Raw genomic sequence first — 20,000 nt, forward strand, 5'->3', positions numbered from 1 at the left:
CCCCCTCTCAACCCCCGAAAAAAAGTGTACTGAATAGCGTTTAAAAAGTGCACAGGTCAGTTATTCGCAATTGGACGTTTCCGCAAAATGCATTGATACTCGCGTGGACGTACACTCGTAGAACTGAAAAAATGAATAGAAAATACATGAAAAGGAAAAATAAATATAAAAATAAATTATATATATATATATATATATATATATATATATATATATATATATATATATATATATATATATATATATATATATATATATTGGTACTACTGATGGTGATGTGATGGTGAGAGGCGGAATGATCGTGAGTGGAGGTAAACATATAGAAATGGTAATTCTAGACATGTTGAAAAAGAGAGGTAGACAAAAAACAGTATATAAGAGTTCTTCTTTAAGGAAAGTATGCATTCTAATAATAAGACAAAAAATATTTGAGATTTTTTTTTCTCGATTATTCAACGCAGGTCCGGACCTGTACGAAAAATTGTAAATATTTTTGTGATAAAAGATTTTTTATCTAAGTTTACAGACAATTCAATAAATATCTGGAGAAGAACAGTCTTTTAACAAGAATAATGTATTAGTTGAAAAAATACGTATTTTTTTTTATCATCATTTTATTCTAATGTGAAAAATATTTATTGTCTATGTTGCACTGCTTGAAACACTAAAATACTTTATAAGTGTGTATAAGTGTTCTTATTTAACCCTCTGGCTGTTGTGATCATTCCCTGCCAACATTCAGAGTAGCGGAAGTATGTTTTTCTACGGACACACTGTGAAATGAAAGAAAGACGATTGATTACGTCTTTCCTGAGCTACAAAACTATTGAAGTGGCTGTAGTGCAACAATGAGTGTTTGAAAAGTTATAAGAACAAAATAATTAGCAATGGAAGAGTGAAGCGTGGCGCAGCACGGGAAACAGCTGCATGTGGCGCGAGGCAAGATGCAGGAGGTTTTTATCTTGCCGTCTTGCAGCAGGTAAACGGCGGCGCTGCAGCGTGTATGGCGAACATCAGGGGCGCAAACACCTCCAAGCCTGGACTCGCCTTAAAGCCTCGCCAGGGATTCACATCTATGTATTAAAACCATTTCCACGAGTCTTCCCCGCACGTATACAAAAACTGGCGGCGTCCCGTGAACCCTTTGTTTAATATAGGTTGGCCGAGCTGCAAAAACTGTAATTCGCAGCAGAAAATTTAATAAAAGGCCGACAATAGTGGTGGTAACAGTCCCAATTCCACAACAAATCCACTGGCGTCTCTCTCTCTCTCTCTCTCTCTCTCTCTCTCTCTCTCTCTCTCTCTCTCTCTCTCTCTCTCTCTCTCTCTCTCTCTCTCTCTCTCTCTCTCTCTCTCTCTCTCTCTCTCTCTCTCTTCTCGTGTGTTTATTTTTATACACACCGAGGAACGTTTGGTGCCTTGCCTGCTATTGGTGCTGCTGGTACTGCTGCTGGTGCTGGTGCTGGTGGTGCTGGTGCTGGTGGTGCTGGTGCTGGTGCTGGTGCTGGTGCTGGTGCTGGTGGTGCTGGTGCTGGTGCTGGTGCTGCTGGTGCTGGTGCTGGTGCTGCCTGCACAGTGTGATCCTGTGTTAGATTAAGTACAATGATGAGAAAGTAAGAATAGAAAGAAAAGAACAGTAATTCATAGAAGCTTTCACTTGCCTTCTGTTGGGATGGAAAGAAAAAAAGAATGATAAATAAGAGGAATTGTCCTCCCTCTGTGCTCCTTTTTATTCCCTTCCTCCACAACGTCAGTAACACTCAGGCCCAGACACAGTGTGCGTGGCTGTTTTTTTTTCTCCAAGTGTGAGCAGATAAAAACGTGTTGAGTGGAGGTGCCGGGGATTGAACCCGGGCCTTCTCACATGCGAAGCGAGCACTCTACCTCTGAGTTACACCCCCTTGATATCGATATAGTACCTTCTCAATTTCAACCATTTGATATGTCCATGGTCTAGTCGAATGTCATAAGTTTCCCTTCCTCTGGCTTTAGAAACTTCCCTTGATCTTAAGTCCTCTGCAAGGAATGTGGTATTTGGTAGCTTTATAAGGAAACTGTCATCAGATCAGAGGATTTAAGCTTTAAGAAAAAAACACAAGGTTGTTTCCACGATTCCACTGTTAGTTTTAAGAGGAACTCTACACCAACAATGAAAAAGTCTTCTATTATCAGATAGATATGGAGACTGAAAAGTTTATCCATATCTTTAGGTCCAAATTTGAAAAGTTTACAAACACATTCATGATTAAAAAGAAATTTCCTTCAAGATTTCCAGTCAATGAAGTGTCCCTGTGTTCATGCGTAGCGCCGTGAGAGGCAGTGACCCGGCGAGGGAGAAGAGGTGGAAACTCAAGTCCATAGCCAGTCAGGCGGACGAGGAGGAGGAGGAAAGAGAAAAAGGAACACCAGGGTGGGGAGGGAGGGAATGTGAGCACCATATTAAGCAGAGACGAGGAGCTGTATACCGGGAACCTAAACCTGAACCTGAGCCCTGGAGAGTTCGTGGGTTCAGGTATTTGCGTCAGTGAATGTTCAGTGCGAGCGATTCAAAAGCCTAGAGAAAAGAAGGATAGAAAAGAAGTCATGGTTCGGGAGATAATTGGCAGTGTCCGTATCGTGCATGGCTCTCGATCGCTGGTTGAGTGGCGGTGGCTGGCTGGCTGGCTGGCTGGCTGGCTGGATGGATGGATGGAAAGATGGCAGGGTGGCTGGATGGATGGATGAATGAATGAGGGGCGGCTTGCTGTCTGTGGCTTTCATGCGAGAAGGAAGTCGACTTAAGTTACAGTATGTATAAATAATAAAAGTCTCGTAAAGATTTAGTTCCAAAGAAGAAAAAGAAAAGGAAGAGGAGAAAGAGGAGAAAGAAAAAAAGATGTACAAAAAAGAAGAAATAAAAAAAGAACACGAATGAAAACGTAACCATTCTACAGATCGTTTTCGTGACAAGATCAGCTACAACAAAGTCAAACCCATCCGTACAAAATAAACCGACGTATTACTCTCCTGTGCCTGTCACTCTCCAGGCCTTTAATGAGTCAAATAACTGTACCCTGGGCTATTCCAACGTCTCCAGACCACCTGAGGGACGCAATAAGAGACACATTTGGTCTATACGTGCCCTGGACACCCGTACCCCTTACCACTGCTTCTGTGACCTTCCAAAACTGTTCCCAATTCCCTTCTTGAGGTTCGTCTTTTCTCAGAAGTGATGGAATATACGAACCAGATCCCGCAGTTGTATGACAAGTGTTCCTCATGACAGGGAAGGAGATAAGACGCTGGGAACAGTCAGCTGCGTGAAAGTTACCAGCTCAATGTGTGCGTATGTATGTATGTGTGAGCGCGTACAGTCAAGAAAGCAAGGTCCGTTCCCCTTCACTATACACACACATACACATACACACACGACTTACCCTCCCAGGAAAACATTCTCAGACAAAAGACGGACTAATATTCAAGACGGCAGTACTAGCGGAGTAGAATGGCTGAGATGGGAGGGAAGTCTTCTCTTGGTGGCGTCGGACGGAAAGGCAGAGCGGCGGTGGCAGAAGACAAAGGCAACACCGCAGCACAGTCCGGCACAACAATTGCCTCAAGTATTGTGGACAATGCGCGGCTGCCAAGGGAAGGAAGGAAGAACGGGAGTAGGAGAGAGAGAGAGAGAGAGAGAGAGAGAGAGAGAGAGAGAGAGAGAGAGAGAGAGAGAGAGAGAGAGAGAGGAAAGAAGGGAGGCGGAGTAAACAAGGCAGATACAAAAGGAGGTTGTACATCCACGCCATAGAACAAAAGACAGGCTGAAAAGGAATCATTCAAGCTTTTTTCTGTTTTAATCTCTCTCTCTCTCTCTCTCTCTCTCTCTCTCTCTCATTACTTCTCATTCGTTTTTCGTCTGGAGTTCAGAAACAAATCACACAGCACACAAGTACACACACACACACACACACACACACACACACACACACACACACACACACACACACACACACACACACACACACCTTTGACACTGAACAAGCCAATTAAGCCCATTAGCACATCAAACACACACACACACACACACACACACACACACACACACACACACACACACACACACACACACACACACACACACACACACACACCTGAAGGGAACTGAGACACTTATCTGCTCAGTGAAATGTTGCGTTGATCCCTGTCAAACACCCGCGTCTCACCTTCCCACTCCCATTCCCTGACAATACGCGTGCCACACCACCACCACTATGCCCGCCACCGCTCCTGTCATCACGCCTCTAAGTGCTGCGCTGTTTGCCTGACGAGGAGTAAGAGGAAGAGGAGGAGGACAAATAGCAAGAGATATCAGATTAATTGTCTCGGTAAAAGGTGAAACATGTTGATGATAAGGATGGAAGATGATAAGATGATAAGAATGGAAGGCCTATCATTAGAGAGAAAGAGAGAGAGAGAGAGAGGGAGGACTAGATAAATCACCTTGTTAAGCTCAAAAATAGAGTGAAACTTACTAAAAACAAGGATATTTTCAGCACGTATTGCGAGGCTGATGAAAAGGAGGAGTGTATAGATAGAAAGCATTGTTATTACTCTTTTGTCTTTTTTAGTTCCTGCATCGATGAGTGTACGGGGGGAAAAAAAGTATGTGTATCTGTACTATCACTCCGTCTACCTCCAGTTGGTCCCCTTTAATAAACAAACAGTGGATATTACTCGCGCCTCTTTAGCTATCCATGCACAAGGACTGAGTGAGGGAGACCGGGTGGATCTATAAATTCTTTTACTGTTTTAGGATAGGTTAGGTTAAGATTAAGGTTTAGGTTAGGTTAGGTTAAGTTAAGGTTATGGTTGGGTTAAGTTAGGTTAGGTTAGGTTAGGTTAAGTTGAGGTTGGGTTGGGTTAGGTTAGGTTAAGTTGAGGTTGGGTTGGGTTAGGTTAAGTTGAGGTTAGGTTAGATTAGGTTAAGGTTAGGTTAGGTTAGGTTAAGATTAGTTTTTTTCTCCCCGTTTTATTTACTTTTCTTACATTTTAGATTTTTTTTTCGTGTATTCATGTTTTATATATTTTAATTCTGCATCGGTTGTGTTATATTTATTTGTGTTTTTTGTGATGTTTCCTGTTTGTCTGTCTTTATGTATGTACGTATGTATGTTTGTACTGTGTTTACCCGTCTATTTATCTACAGTATATAATTTTCTCTTTTAAATGGAACTGCATATATCTTGTCTGTTTTTTATCCCAATCTGTCCAGCTATCTGCATTTTTGTTTTTATCTGTCTTTCTTTACTCTTTTTATCTTTTCTCTGTTTCCTACACGCTTATCTGTTAATCTTTCTATATGTCCATCTTTGTTTCCTTTGATCTTTATCTTTTTTTTTCTATTTATGTGTTTGTGTTTTCGTATACCAATCTACATCTGTTTCTATTTTATCTGCCTCTGTGTCGATTTATCTTCCCTTCTATATTCTTACTTACCTACCCGTTTATCGACTCGGCTGTTTACTTATCTATCCGCTCATCTAATCTGTCCTTCTGTCAATATTCACTCAGCCCTTCATATGGAAACCAATATTTTCCTTACGCGCGTCACGGCTCACAACTCTCCGTACCTAAGAATGAGAAATAACACGCTGGGCTTGTACTAATCTGTATTCACTGCCACATGGGTTCGTCAGTGAGGGCGGAAACACTCACACCCAGTCACCGAGCCAGCCACCCTAACAGACGCACACACACACACACACACACACACTCACACACAGTTTTTGAGTGGTCTATGAACTGGTATCCATTTTTCATGTCTCGCTCTTCCGTTTTGTGGGGTGTTGGGTCGAGACGGAATCAAAATGGAAGGCTTGTCATGAGAGAGAGAGAGAGAGAGAGAGAGAGAGAGAGAGAGAGAGAGAGAGAGAGGTTGGGGGTATAGGAGATTGTGTATAGCTGTCCTCTATTTCAACACACACACACACACACACACACACACACACACACACACACACTTATCTCTCAATCCTTCTTATAACATCACACACAGCCCAGCCGTCCAGATAACGCGCCCCTCCTCCCCGACTCAGTCCACCCCACCCCCCTCACTGAAAAAAGATCAACAAACAAGATGAAACATTAATTTAGTAATTGTCTGGACAACCAAACACACACACACAATAAAAACACACATAGTACTTTTATTATGAGTTCACACACACACACACACACACACACACACACACACACACACACACACACACACACCAGCTGTGGTATTGAACCCTGCAGGTGTGTCTTGGTGTAGTGACGTCAGGAGAGGGCGGAGGGCGGCGTCTTGTGCAGGGAAGCCCGGGCCGCCCTTCCTCCCACCTGCCTGCTGACGCTGCTCCCTGCTCCCCTGCTCTCCTCTCTTGGATGCCTAACTCTCCTCTTTTTTCCCTCCTCTTATTCCTCCTCCTCTTCCTCCTCCTCTTCCTCCTCCTCTTCCTCCTCCTCTCCTTCTCTTTTCCAGCATCTCTTCCTTTATTTCTCCCTCCTCTTCTCGTTCTTTATTTCTTCTTCTATTTTCCCTTTGTCTTTTTATTCTTTTCCACTACTTTTATTTTGCCTTTCCTCTTTTCATTCTCTTTTTCTTCTTTTATTCCATCTCTTCTTCTTACTCTTTTCATCTTCTCATGTTTATATTCTCTTAACACTCTTTTCTTTTTTTTTTCTCTCTCTTAGCTTCCTCCTTTTTCTATCCACTCACAATTTCTTCCCGCCCCACCTTGTCCTCCCGCCCCGCCCCGCCCCCCTTCAGTCTCCCACCTCTTCTGCAGCTGGTAATCTCCGCCGCAGTGTGGAAGGCTGTGAGATAACATTGACGTGGTTCTCCCCAGAAACTTTTCAATTTCCTTCAATTGTTTGTGTTTTAGCCCCAGCAGAGGGAGGTCGCGGTGGGTGTGAGCAGCGGCGCCTGGTGATGTAATGCGCGGCGGACACTGTGAGGCTGTTAATGTGAGGGAAGAGAGAAGGGTTGTGGCCAGTAAGGTGACAGGTGGTCCCATCAAGTCTCAGTCTCTCCCTTCGCCCCTGTCAGCAGGTGGCAGAAGGGTTAGCACAGGAGACAAGAAGGGAAGAAGGGAATGGAAGGTCGCGGATGGAGGAAGCATTAATGAGCCATTCTTGCAGGGTAATAGAGGGGGCGGAGGTCCGAGATGGGCGATGAAGTGTCCGCAACCTGTTGTGAGGCGAGTGTGGGGCAGTGCGTTAGGTGACACTCTGCCAGCCTCACCCAGGGTCGTGTTTGGAACGCTTTGGCCTCTCATAAAGAATATGAAGATTTTCAAAAGCTGTAAAAATGTTTAGTCAGCTTATCAGTGGTATCTTTTCCAATGATGCTGTAGAATTTTTGTTAAAGTTACTAGAGTTATGAGAAAACGCTTTTTTAAAATATTTTGGCTTCTCTTACAGAATGCGAGCATTTTTAAAAGCCATACAAATGTTTAGTCACGTTCTCAAGTGTATTTTTAGTTATTGTTACTGGAAAATCCTACTTAAACTCCGACAATAATAATAAGAATTTTCAAAGGAGAATACTTACAGTTTCCACTAGACTAGAGTGTTGACATTAGTCGAGATTGTGAGCATTTCCGAAGACCACAAAGATGATTAGGTATCTTTACAAAGCTCATTTTACCATTAGCAGAGAAGAACCCTTATTAAACTCTCACCGGAATAATGAGAACACCATTGAAAATTTAGGTAACCTCTCCAAGAGTCCGGTAACCAGTGAAGATGATCCGTTGATGTGTTAGAGAATGCGGTGTTCAGGTAGTGTCATATTGCGGCTTGAACAAGTCTCCGTCCCTTGGCAGCAGTGAGTAGCTCTCCGTACTGGTATTGTGTTGTGCATGGTCGGGTTTATGGCCTGAAAGGTTAATGTGGTCGTGAAATAGAATGTTTAGGCGAGGAATTAGTATATGTAAATGTCAGACAGCTGTGCGAAGGTCAGACCACGCACGTACACTGGCACAGGTCTTGGTGACGGCTCAGGTGGAAATGTGAGGAGGTCGTGGCCGGGAAAGAAAATAACTGTAGAAGAAAACAACTCTAAAGCCAGTCATTCCTGAGACTTGTACCTCTCCCAGACATTCATCCAAACTATCTCTTATGCTCTCTAAATCAGATATTCCTACTTATCAGTCAATCCTTAGCCAGACATGTCACACTAGCCATTATTCATTGCCGCCTGAACCAAAACATGCTTCATTATTGTTTTTCTATGTCCTCTTTGTACTCTTACCTCTCCTAGACATCCCTGAAGTTCATCTTTCATCTCCTCTAAATCAAATATATATATATACTAGTGTCATTCTCCTTTGCTTTCTTATCCCAGATATCTCCCACTAGCTTGTTTCCATGTCCCATTACACTCGTTCCTCTCCCAGACATCTCCGGCAACATGTCCTTCTTGCCTTCAGAACTCAGACATGCTCCCTCTTGTCATTCATAGCTGTCCCTAGAACCCAAAATTTTGCAGTAGCTATGTATTCAGATTCAGACATCCTTGCAAACAGTCCTTCATGTCCTCACAACTCAGACAAACCTCACTAGCCATCCTTCACGACTCCTAAACTCAGACATCGTAATACTCGCATGCCTATCCATCGTGTACCAATCCTTAGACCAGACAGTCCCTTACAGCCATCTTCCACCATAGCTATCACTCGTGCTTCCCCTCGTAATCATGTCCCATAAGCCATCCCTCATGCCCATACGAACCTAAACACCCTTCACTCACATTTTACGTTTCCTAAGTTATCATTTGTCACTCACATAATCATCTCTCCCCAGCTTTTCATCCTCTCTCTCTCTCCCCCATCACCTTTAACCTGCAGAGTGCTCCCTAGTCGCCCTTCTGATCCGTAACATGCCCCATATCTGACCGTCTCGCCCCATCAGGCACCCCATCAGCCTAGTGTCATCACCCTAACCTGTCCCACACCACCCATTCTCTTCCTCTGGCTCTAAATTTATCTCTTTCTCTTTTTTGTTTTATTTTCACGTATTCCCGCTCATATATCATGTTGTCAGTGTAACAATTGGTCTCTTTTCTCTCTCTCTCTCTCTCTCTCTCTCTCTCTCTCTCTCTCTCTCTCTCTCTCTCTCTCTCTCTCTCTCTCTCTCTAAATTACTACGCTGAAACCTAATTTAATGTTATTTGTGTTTGTTGGTAGCGAAGTAACGTAATTTTCAGCGTGCGTTTTTATATACACGTTCTTTTTTTCATAGTTTTTATGTGACTTTTTTTCATTCTATTTAGTTTCGTTGCGCTTTTTTCCGTGTCGTGTTGGCTTGCTGTGTGTGTGTGTGTGTGTGTGTGTGTGTGTGTGTGTGTGTGTGTGTGTGTGTGTGTGTGTGTGTGTGTCTTTATCGTATTGTTATTATTAATGCGATTCTGTGGCGAAAAAAATACTGGCACATATGAATATTGAGAGAATGATGACAATAACAATGGGTTCTCCTCTTCTTAACCTTCCTCTTCAACTCTCCAAGCACTCCATCCTCTCTTCATCACTTCCTCCCTCACTTCTCACTTCACCTTTCCTCACCTCTCCTCCTCCTCCTCCTCCTCCTCCTCCTCCTCCTCCTCCTCCTCCTCCTCCTCCTCCTCCTCAGCCTCCCAAGACACTCTGTTCCCCGCCTCCACTTCCTTCCTTCTTAAACAACACTTCACACATCTTCATTAACTTTACCTGCATCTACTGTTTGTTCTCTCTCTCTCTCTCTCTCTCTCTCTCTCTCTCTCTCTCTCTCTCTCTCTCTCTCTCTCTCTCTCTCTCTCTCTCTCTCTCTCTCTCTCTTGTCCAGCATCTCAAACCTTTCTTAAATATGCACATACATTTGTCACGGTCGTGGTGGACGAGTAGGCAGTGTGTGTGTGTGTGTGTGTGTGTGTGTGTGTGTGTGTGTGTGTGTGTGTGTGTGTGTGTGTGTGTGTGTGTGTGTGTGTGTGAGTGTGTGTGTGTGCGTGTGTGTGTGTGTGTGTGTGTGTGTTTTGTTTTACGGGTGGAATGGCAGAGGTGAAACAAATATGGAGGAAGAAAGAAAGGCAGACGCAGAGAGACAGAGAGACTGACAAGTAGGCAGATAGACTGACAGACTGACTGAATGACTGATGCATGTTCTCATACACACACACACACACACACAGAGAGAGAGAGAGAGAGAGAGAGAGAGAGAGAGAGAGAGAGAGAGAGAGAGAGAGAGAGAGAGAGAGAGAGAGAGAGAGAGAGAGAGAGAGAGAGAGATGTTTTAAATTTCGCTCCTAACTTATGGCATATATAACACGTGTTTCTTGACTCTGACCCAACTCAAACACGTATGAAGACGCGTCCTTAAGCCTGGGGAACGAGGCGAAAAAAAAAAAAAACACTGGAAACATAGAAACTTATAATGTATGTATAGCAGCACACGGAGCACCCTGTACATATCTAACCCCCAAAAAAAAAAAAAAACAACGTATAAGAATCCTCCTTTTTGTATTATGGATTGTAGCGAAGGGCAGAAAAAATCGTGATATAGAACAGATTATAGTGACGGCTTCGAAATGAACTAGTGGTAGGAGAACAGACAGAAAGGACTGTATTTTCTGACGTGTACGTTATACTTGTACTCCTTCTATTAAACTGTCAAATCGTAGGAAGATAAGAGATACAAAAGCAGGAAGTGTTCAGAGGGTATCCGGAGTTTATCAGTAGAAGTAATGAGAGAATGAAGACACTGAGTAGCTGTTAAATTATGGTAGAAAAGAGATGGGAGTAAGTAAGAGAGTGGCCGCAGGAGGGAGGAATGAAGGACATACACAGTTAACAAGTTCAGAAGAGCAATAGCCATGTGAGTGATGGCAGAAGATAGTAAGAGATGTAACACTGCGACGGTGAGTGAGACAGTCAAGATATTCTGATAGAGAGGAGGAATCAGAAGGTTCTGACTCCATGCATATAATAAAACGACATAAGGACAGAAGAAATTAGGGAAAGGTGCAAGAAACTATCAGACCTACATGCAACATACCCACTTCCTTCATACATAGACTCCATACGTATAAGAATAAAGTATGCACACAAATAAAAGGAATGCGAATCACTTGTTAAACACAGCACATACAGAAATACGATAAAATGACATACAATTCTAGACACATCACGTACTACAAATAATTGATCAAACTGACCTCAAAACACGCTCGTAACTTGAAACACACTACACCACATGCCACGACTAATGATTTGTTTTCTTTTTTTTCTTTTTATGTAGGAGGAAGCCAGGCAAGGGCAGCAAAATATATATAAAAAAAGGCCCACTTGAGTTCTGGTTCCTTATTATTGAATTGAGTATTAGACAGTAACTGGTAATTGACCTCGTTGATCTAATTAACATAATTGAATTTGAATTGAAGAACAGGTAATTTGGATGAAGTTGGCATAGATGTTTTATTTATGAGGAATATACCTCTCTCTCTCTCTCTCTCTCTCTCTCTCTCTCTCTCTCTCTCTCTCTCTCTCTCTCTCTCTCTCTCTCTCTCTCTCTCTCTCTCTCTCTCTCTCTCTCTCTCTCTCTCTCTCTCTCTCTCTCTCTCTCTCTCTCTCTCTCTCTCTCTCTCTCTCTCTCTCTCTCTCTCTCTCTCTCTCTCTCTCTCTCTCTCTCTCTCTCTCTCTCTCTCTCTCTCTCTCTCTCTCTCTCTCTCTCTCGCTCTCTCATTATAACAACCCTGAACACCACATCACCACCATCACACCCTCACGAACACCAGATAACCCCAATTAATACTTACCCAAACACCCCAAGGACCCTACACCCTCTGCTTCCCCTCCGCCACCCCTTGAAAGCCTGTTAAGGGAGCAAGCCTGTCCTATGCATCAGTGCCTCTGCCTCGCTTACATTCAGGAGTAATCCAAGATCACGCTGATGTAAATACGAGTCTAGGTCCACCTCCTCCTCCTCCTCCTCCTCCTCCTCCTGCTCTTCCTCCTCCTCTTCCTCCTCTTCCTCTTCTGTCTCGTAATTACAAGGCAGCGGGAATGGTTCAATCAGAGAGAGAGAGAGAGAGAGAGAGAGAGAGAGAGAGAGAGAGAGAGAGAGAGAGAGATGAATTATAATGCCGATAAATTCCGTTCGCTCCCATTCCATTAACAATACTGTCTCTGTAGCGCCAAACAATACCGCCGCCCTTGACTCCCACCAGCCATGGAGCGGGATCTCGTCAATAACCCACCCATTACATTACAGTGGCGATTCCTATCATGGTAATTACAATGATGGGGTAGACACAGGGAAACGATCATAGAGGCTGGTTCCCTGTATGATTAGCAAGTATGATAGTGACCTCCATTTCAACTATTGGCTGTAAAAAAGTGTTGATTTTCTGGCTAGTGAGAGAAGTGCACGTGTGTTTCCATCACTGTGACTGTAGAGGTATTAAGCTTCACTGTTCACTGCTCTTCTCACTGGTGTCATCTACGTGTGTGTGTGTGTGTGTGTGTGTGTGTGTGTGTGTGTGTGTGTGTGTGTGTGTGTGTGTGTGTGTGTGTGTGTGTGTGTCACGCAGAGGGGTTTGGGGGTGAAAGAACAGCACAAATGGGAAAAGAATGGAAAAAAGTATAAATGGTTTCCTCTCCACATTCTCTCTCTCTCTCTCTCTCTCTCTCTCTCTCTCTCTCTCTCTCTCTCTCTCTCTCTCTCTCTCTCTCTCTCTCTCTCTCTCTCTCTCTCTCTCTCTCTCTCTCTCTCTCTCTCTCTCTCTCTCTCTCTCTCTCTCTCTCTCTCTCTCTCTCTCTCTCTCTCTCTCTCTCTCTCTCTCTCTCTCTCTCTCTCTCTCTCTCTCTCTCTCTCTCTCTCTCTCTCTCTCTCTCTCTCTCTCTCTCTCTCTCTCTCTCTCTCTCTCTCTCCACAACTAGTTTCATGTCTGTTTTCTGCCTCCCAGCCACCGTCCTGACCCTTCACTCCTGACCCCTTTACAATGCTCCCTCGCCTCCCTGATTCCCTTCCGCTCCCTTGCGCCACACGTCCGCGTCCCTGCCTCTCTGCTCCGCCTTCCTAGTGGCGGGTGCGGGCGCGGGCTGTTATGCTATTACGACGCTTGTATTAGAACGAAAAAGTAAATCCTGGATAAATTGTTCTTTGAGAGGATGCGACGCTCGATCCTCACTGCCCTCCTCACTGCCCTCTCGCCATCTGGTCCTCCCGCCCCTCCTTGCCCCTTCCTCGCCCTCTTCCTCGGCCCCCCTTCCTCACCCCCTTCCTCACCCCCTTCCTTGCCCCTTCCTCCCCCACTGCCCACCCTCCCGTCCCTCTGCACTGGTGTCCCTTTGTAAATATTCTTTCAGCGTCGCCTTTTTCGGTTTAAGAAAGGCTTTTAGGGTGAACAAGAGGGAGCCATACACTCAAATGTTAGAGTTGAAAGTTACCTTAAGAGTTAAAAGGGTAAGGCGCTTTGGGTAACATTTCAGAAACACTCGAGTAATGTTTCCTGTGAGAGCTGCTGCTGCTGCTGCTGCTGCTGCTTTTGCTTCTGCTGTTGCTGTGAGACTCCTTCCACTTAATGCCTGACTTTGGGCGTTCTCTCTCTCTCTCTCTCTCTCTCTCTCTCTCTCTCTCTCTCTCTCTCTCTCTCTCTCTCTCTCTCTCTCTCTTCTCGAGGCCTGAGGGGCACAACAGAACCAGCCACTCACACCAAAGGAAGACTCGTAGCTTTCCTCCTCTTGCTCCGTGAAAGAGGAACGATGCAGTGGCCACCGCAGCGTGCTCGACCATCTCATCCCTCACACAGATTTCCTGGTTTGTTTTCATCGCCTGTTAAAGTGAAAGGAAGCACGATGTCCACTGAGGAACTTTAAGAAAACGCTGCATTTTGTAAGTTGGCGGCTCGCTCATCACGACTATGATCTGTTGATGGTGATGATGTTTTAAGGAGGAGGAGGAGGAGGAGGAGGAGGAGGAGGAGGAGGAGGAGGAGGAGGAGGAGGAGGAGGAGGAGGAGGAAGAGGAGGAGGAGAATTAAGTACTATAAAGAGAATATGAATGATTTAAGTGACATTGTTCGTGTTTTGTGTCTGTGTGTGTGTGTCTGTCATTAGTATTCTCGAAAACATATTTGTCGTTTTCAGTGAAGCTTGCACCACTCTATCAACAACAGTAACAAACAAACAAAAAAAAAAAAAAAAAAGAAAACAACAACAGCAGCCAAAACATGTCACAAGTACAAACGCAACACAACCAAAGAAAAACTAACGCAATTATCAACCGCCCACAGAACCACCACCACCACCACCACCACCACCACCTGATCCCTGCACTAAGCAAACCAAGTAAGATAGGAAATAGCTGAAGAAGAGAAGAAGAAAGGAGGAGGAAGAGGAAGAGAAGAAGTAAGACAGAAACTTCAAACCAAAAGCATAGCATGGCAGAGAGAATGATGTGAGTGGGACGGGAGAGGGACGGGAGATGGACAGCACAGGATAGGTCGGCACAGGGCGGGACGGGACAGGACAGGCCAGCAGCAGCCCCACCACCTGAGACGGGCTCCTCCTGCCAGGGCCGTATTAAATCAGCTTATGCCCTAACGGTTGGCTAGACAGTTATAACCCAATAGCATCAGTCGCCTGCCTCGTGTTATTACTCCACCCGTCACATCAAATCTGCGCCGCTGCCTCCAACTGCGCAGACCTGTTGTTATGAGCTGGCATGTGGGGGCATAGATTATTTCGTCTTGTGCTGGTGGTGGTGGTGGTGGTGGTGGTGAAGGTGTTGTTGTTTTAGTCGTAGATGTTGTATATTTTTTACTATTTTTATCTTTACTACTACTACTACTACTACTACTACTCCTACTACTACTACTACTACTACTACTACTACTACTACTACTACTACTACTACTACTACTACTACTACTACTACTACTACTACTACTACTACTACTACTACTAAAATCTACTACTAAAATCTACTACTAATCGTTTTTGGTGCCCTTAGCCATATTTCCCCTCTTACGTAAAACACACACACACACACACACAAACTACAACCACCACCACCACCACCACCACCACCACCACCACCACCACCACCACCACCACCACTACCCATCATGTCTCGCGGTCAGTCTCGGTCAAGATAATCTCCGTACGGTCAGCAGCCACCATTCCGTCCCGCCGCCGCAGTCCTCGAGGCGAGATATGCAATTTGTCGTTCTCGTGGGAGCGTGACCTCGCCGTGCATGTCCTCGGGGTCTTGAGTGTTGGGTTTGATTTGGAATGGGCGAGTGGTATTGTAGTGCGGCTGTGAAGGGTGACGGTGGGAGGCTGGTCATGTGGTGTGGGTTGGTGAAAGGGACGTGTCATGATTGTGGGGCTTGGAGGGGCTTATGAAAGGACTTGTTGGGGCTGTTTCTGGGTGTTAGTTGGGGCGTGAAGAGTAAAGAGTAGTGGGATGAATTGTTAAAGAGGTTTGGTTAGGTTTGGTTAAGTTGGGTTTGGATGTTTTAGGAGAAGGCAGTAATAGCAGGAGCCTCGGATAGTAAAAAGAGGAATGGTAATCTATGATGGTGACGCAGGTCTGGTGATGGGACGGGGTGAGTAGCAGGGCGTGACGGCGGACCTCCTGCTGGTGGTGGCTGGGTCTAATTGTGGAGACAGAGGGTCTAACGAGGCATGGCACGGTGGAGAAAGTTAAGGCAATAAAGACTCTTGGTGGATTCCAGTCGTCGGGAGGTCAGCTGTTGCCTCTCTTTGTGGAACGCGACATTGAGAGAGGACCTCGTGCCAGCTGTCTCCCGTCGCCCACTCCTCTTTCCCTTATCGCCGGGGAGTCTTAAGAGCCGCGGGTGGGAGACAACAGCAAAACGACAAGACACACTGGAAGGTATCCAAAGAACAATTGAGAGGTTTTTCGGGCTCGCTACCACATCCTCCCTTAACCTCTTAACCACAAATTATGGGAAGAGATCGAATTTAGATGACCTCGCTGGCAGAACCGCTTGACTTAAGGTTGTTGACGAGGAGAACGGTCCAATGAAGGGATACTGAGATGGGACGAAAGCCAAAAGGATAAAAAAAGAGAAAGAAAAAAAAGCCCAAGTGGAGCATTAACTTGGCATGGCGAAACATCTCCCATTACCTGCTGGCGGCGACGGCGGAGGCTGGCGGAGGAGTTTCCCTAAGCAGCGTAATGTTTTCTTAGAACACTACCATCACCACCCTTTTACATGCTCGCCGCTGTACACCTTCCTCTTCAGTTTTCCTTGTACCGCAAGCAAAGCACTCATTTTCTCTCCTTGACATCAACACACACACACACACACACACACACACACACACACACACACACACACACACACACACACACACACACACACACACACACACACACACACACACACACACAGTCACCACACACACTATACACACTACAAGCATTATGGGCCTTTTATTTCTCGGTTGCTTGCATCGTTGCCAACACAGGTGATGGACTTTGGCACTAAACACGGACTCCCCGAGCTGTATATCAGGCGGGTGTCTGAGCGAGCTCAGAAGGGTTAAAGGAGATGGCTCGGCTGCCTCTCTCTACTGAAGGGAGATCCTGAAGGAAGGCTCGGAGCAAATAATCAAATGTTCAGAACAAACAAAATTACTTCCACTTCAAGCTTCTCATTATCATCATTCTCCATCGGTTATTTTCTCCTTCACTTTTTCACCTTTCACATTTCACCTTATCTCGGGCACTTTCCTCCCCCCCGGCCCTCTCATTCCCTCTTGCCTAACACCTTTCCGTGAAGGGATAGGACGGTTTTCATCTCCCTCTTTAATTATGGTTCCCTCTTCTCCCACTGGCTGTCTTGATGCGGGGAGAATCGTGGGGATAATGTTGCTGTATATGAAGAGAGCAAGGGGCAGCGGTGAGTGCAGGGCCGCGCGGAGACTGGCCGGGAAGGGCGCGTGTCCGTCACCACTCCGGGGGCGGGAGGCTAGTGTCGGCCTGGCCCAAGTCGAAGGAGGACGTGTGTCGCGTTTCTCCTTGCTCTCCCTCTCTCCTTACCTCTCTTACTCTCACTCACATCTCCAGGCTGAGCTGGACCACACCGGACACCCGAGTCACTGCCCACCGCTCTCCGCTCGTGCCAAATTGTGGCGTCATTGAACAAAATTTTCAAATGCATTAAAATCAACCGTTTTGCCTCCTGGAAATGAAAAATCAAAATTAGAATTGCCTTCAAGATAATCATAAGGAAACTGTCACCCGATAGACTCCTGACGTGGTGGCGATGCGTGGCGGCAGAGGTGCTCAGTGAGGCTAGTGAGCGAGGACTTGCGGTGACACCTGAGGCAGCATGTGGTGGGTGCACGGCAGCGAAGGGGGCTTCTACACCTCCTCCCGGCGCTCCTACGCTAGGAAAGCCCCGCCGCCCTTCCTCCACAAACTTGGGCACGGCCACTATTTCGGCCCCTCCAGGAACTCCTATCCTGACGGACCTTCGATGGGCACCATGAATGGCCATTACTACCGCAAGCGGCTGTGGCAAGGTAAGGTGGTGATGAGGTGTCTCGGTGTCAGATTACATATCCTAAGGTCAGTACCATGCATACTGCCAAGGATTATAAAGTAAAAGAATTGATAAAAGTGTATTACTTGTCTCGCTTTGGTACCTTCGTGGCGGAAGAGCTTCGGTAATGTAAGTGAAACGTGGCTAGCGGTGACCGAAGAGTTTTCTGGAGCAGGTACTGAGATCAGGAGAGATGTGCCTTGACTTTAATGCCTGATACCAATTACTATGAGAAAAAATGCGTACATTGTGCCGAAAATATAGGTGTGTAGACTGCTTTTTCTTTGTTAGAGTGTCTCAGTGCTTCATTGGTGCGGCCTTTCTCGAGGCTCACTTACCCGGCGTGCGGCGTGTCCACCACCAACGCCGCCGCCGCCTCTTCCACCGCCTCCACTCTTTCCACACAAAAATTTTCTTATCAATTACTTTGACTTTCAAAGATTGGAATTCTATATTGCCTTGCCATCACAGTTCTCTCTCTCTCTCTCTCTCTCTCTCTCTCTCTCTCTCTCTCTCTCTCTCTCTCTCTCTCTCTCTCTCTCTCTCTCTCTCTCTCTCTCTCTCTCTCTCTCTCTCTCTCTCTCTCTCTCTCTCTCTCTCTCTCTCTCTCTCTCTCTCTCTCTCTCTCTCTCTGTGTGTGTGTGTGTGTGTGTGTGTGTGTGTGTGTGTGTGTGTGTGTGTGTGTGTGTGTGTGTGTGTGTGTGTGTGTGTGTGTGTGTGTGTGTGTGTGTGTGTGTGTGTGTGTGTGTGTGTGTGTGTGTGTGTGTGTGTGTGTGTGTGTGTGTGTGTGTGTGTGTGTGTGTGTGTGTGTGTGTGTGTGTGTGTGTGTGTGTGTGTGTGTGTGTGTGTGTGTGTGTGTGTGTGTGTGTGTGTGCTTTGTTTCATTATTTGTGTGCCTATCCGTAGGTTCGCCTGTCTGTCTGTCTGTCTGTTTGTCTGTCTGTCTGTCTGTCTGTGTGTATCTATGTATATATGTATGTGTGCATATATGTATGTATGTGTATATGGGTGGATTGATGGATGTGTGTGCAATCAGCGAGTGAATAAATTAGTCAGTCAATCAGTCAGTCTGTTTTGTCTGTGTGTCTGTCTGTGTGTACCAGTAAGCTAGTAACTCACTCTCATTCTCTCTCTCTCTCTCTCTCTCTCTCTCTCTCTCTCTCTCTCTCTCTCTCTCTCTCTCTCTCTCTCTCTCTCTCTCTCTCTCTCTCTCTCTCTCTCTCTCTCTCTCTCTCACTAACACATCGAGGCGAGAACTTTGCCCTTTTCCCACCTCGCCTTAAAGTCATATACACATTTAATAATGATATAATACTCGTAAAATAAAAGATAAAGAAAAAAATCAGGAGTGTGAGAGGCCTGGAGGCGGCGAGTGAGGTGGGAGGCTGCGTTGGTGGTGGTGGTGGCGGTGGTAGCGGCGGTGGTGGGGGTGGTGGTGGTAGTGGTGACGACAGTGGCGGCAAAAGGGGGAGAGGGAGGGAGAGAGGGAAGACTGTTAGGTTGATGTTTATTATATTTATATTTGAAACATTTATATTTTGATCCCTATTTGTAATGTGGTGATGGTGGTGGTGCGTGGTGGTGATGGTGGTGGTGGTGGTAGTGATGGTGATCATGTGCTGGTAATAACTGTGGTGATTTTGTGAGATGGTGAGTGTGGAGTGGTGGTGGTGGTGATGGTGGTGGTGGTGATCATGTGCTAGTAATAACTGTGGTGATTTTGTGAAATGGTGAGTGTGGAGTGGTAGTGATGATGGTGGTAGTGGTGGTGGTGGTGATATCGCACTGGTGATGATAGAAGAGAAGAGATGTGAATAATTGATGGAGGTGATGACGTGGATGTAATGGTGATGGTGGCGGTGGCAATGATAGTGATGGTGGCAGTGGTGGTGGTAGTGGTGGTGGTGGTGGTGTTGGATAATAAACAGGTGGATAAAGTATACTCACTTTAATCTTTCCTGCAAGAGTTAAGTTTGAATCTAATTAGTACAGAGTGTAATCTCGCGTCCCTACCTTCACGTCCTCCCATAGAGCATCCAACACACGGCGGGGACCAGAGAGAAGAGGAGGTAGAAAGAGAGGAATCGCGAGGGAAGAACGCGAGGAAGAAAAAAAAACATTGGACTGATAAAGAAGAGATGGAAAGAGAGAAAAGGAGAGGAAGAACGCGGGGAAGAGAAAAGATTGCATTAATAAAGAAAATATAGAAAGAGAAAAGGAGAGGAAGAACTAGGAACAGGGAAACATTAAATTGACAAAGAAGAAATGGAAAGAAAGAAGGAGAGGAAGAACTAGGGGAAGAGGAAACATAGATTGATAAAGAGGAAAAGGAAAAGAGGGCAAAGAAAAAAAGTAGAAGAGGGAACATTGGATAGGTAAAGAAGAGGTAGAAAGAGAGAAACGAAGGAGGAAAATCTACACGACAGAGAGAACA

At 45.5% G+C, this 20,000-nt stretch overlaps 1 protein-coding gene and 1 non-coding gene across 2 annotated transcripts in view; one reads left to right on the forward strand and one right to left on the reverse strand.

The window, feature by feature from the left end:
• Positions 1-1,829: 1,829 nt before the first annotated feature.
• On the reverse strand, positions 1,830-1,901 carry Trnaa-cgc. Its single transcript has one exon. It is a non-coding gene; the product is annotated as a tRNA-Ala (tRNA).
• Positions 1,902-17,020: 15,119 nt separating this feature from the next.
• The window catches only part of LOC123517823 (double-stranded RNA-specific editase 1-like), a 106,424-nt gene continuing 103,444 nt past the window's right edge, over positions 17,021-20,000 (forward strand). The window contains exon 1 of the mRNA XM_045278342.1: positions 17,021-17,546. Within this exon, the coding sequence (XP_045134277.1) occupies positions 17,354-17,546 (193 nt within the window). The 5' untranslated portion in view covers positions 17,021-17,353. The remainder of the gene's footprint in view (positions 17,547-20,000) is intronic.

This window comes from Portunus trituberculatus, chromosome 42, assembly GCF_017591435.1.
Source record: "Portunus trituberculatus isolate SZX2019 chromosome 42, ASM1759143v1, whole genome shotgun sequence".
Taxonomy (NCBI): Eukaryota; Metazoa; Arthropoda; class Malacostraca; order Decapoda; family Portunidae; genus Portunus; species Portunus trituberculatus.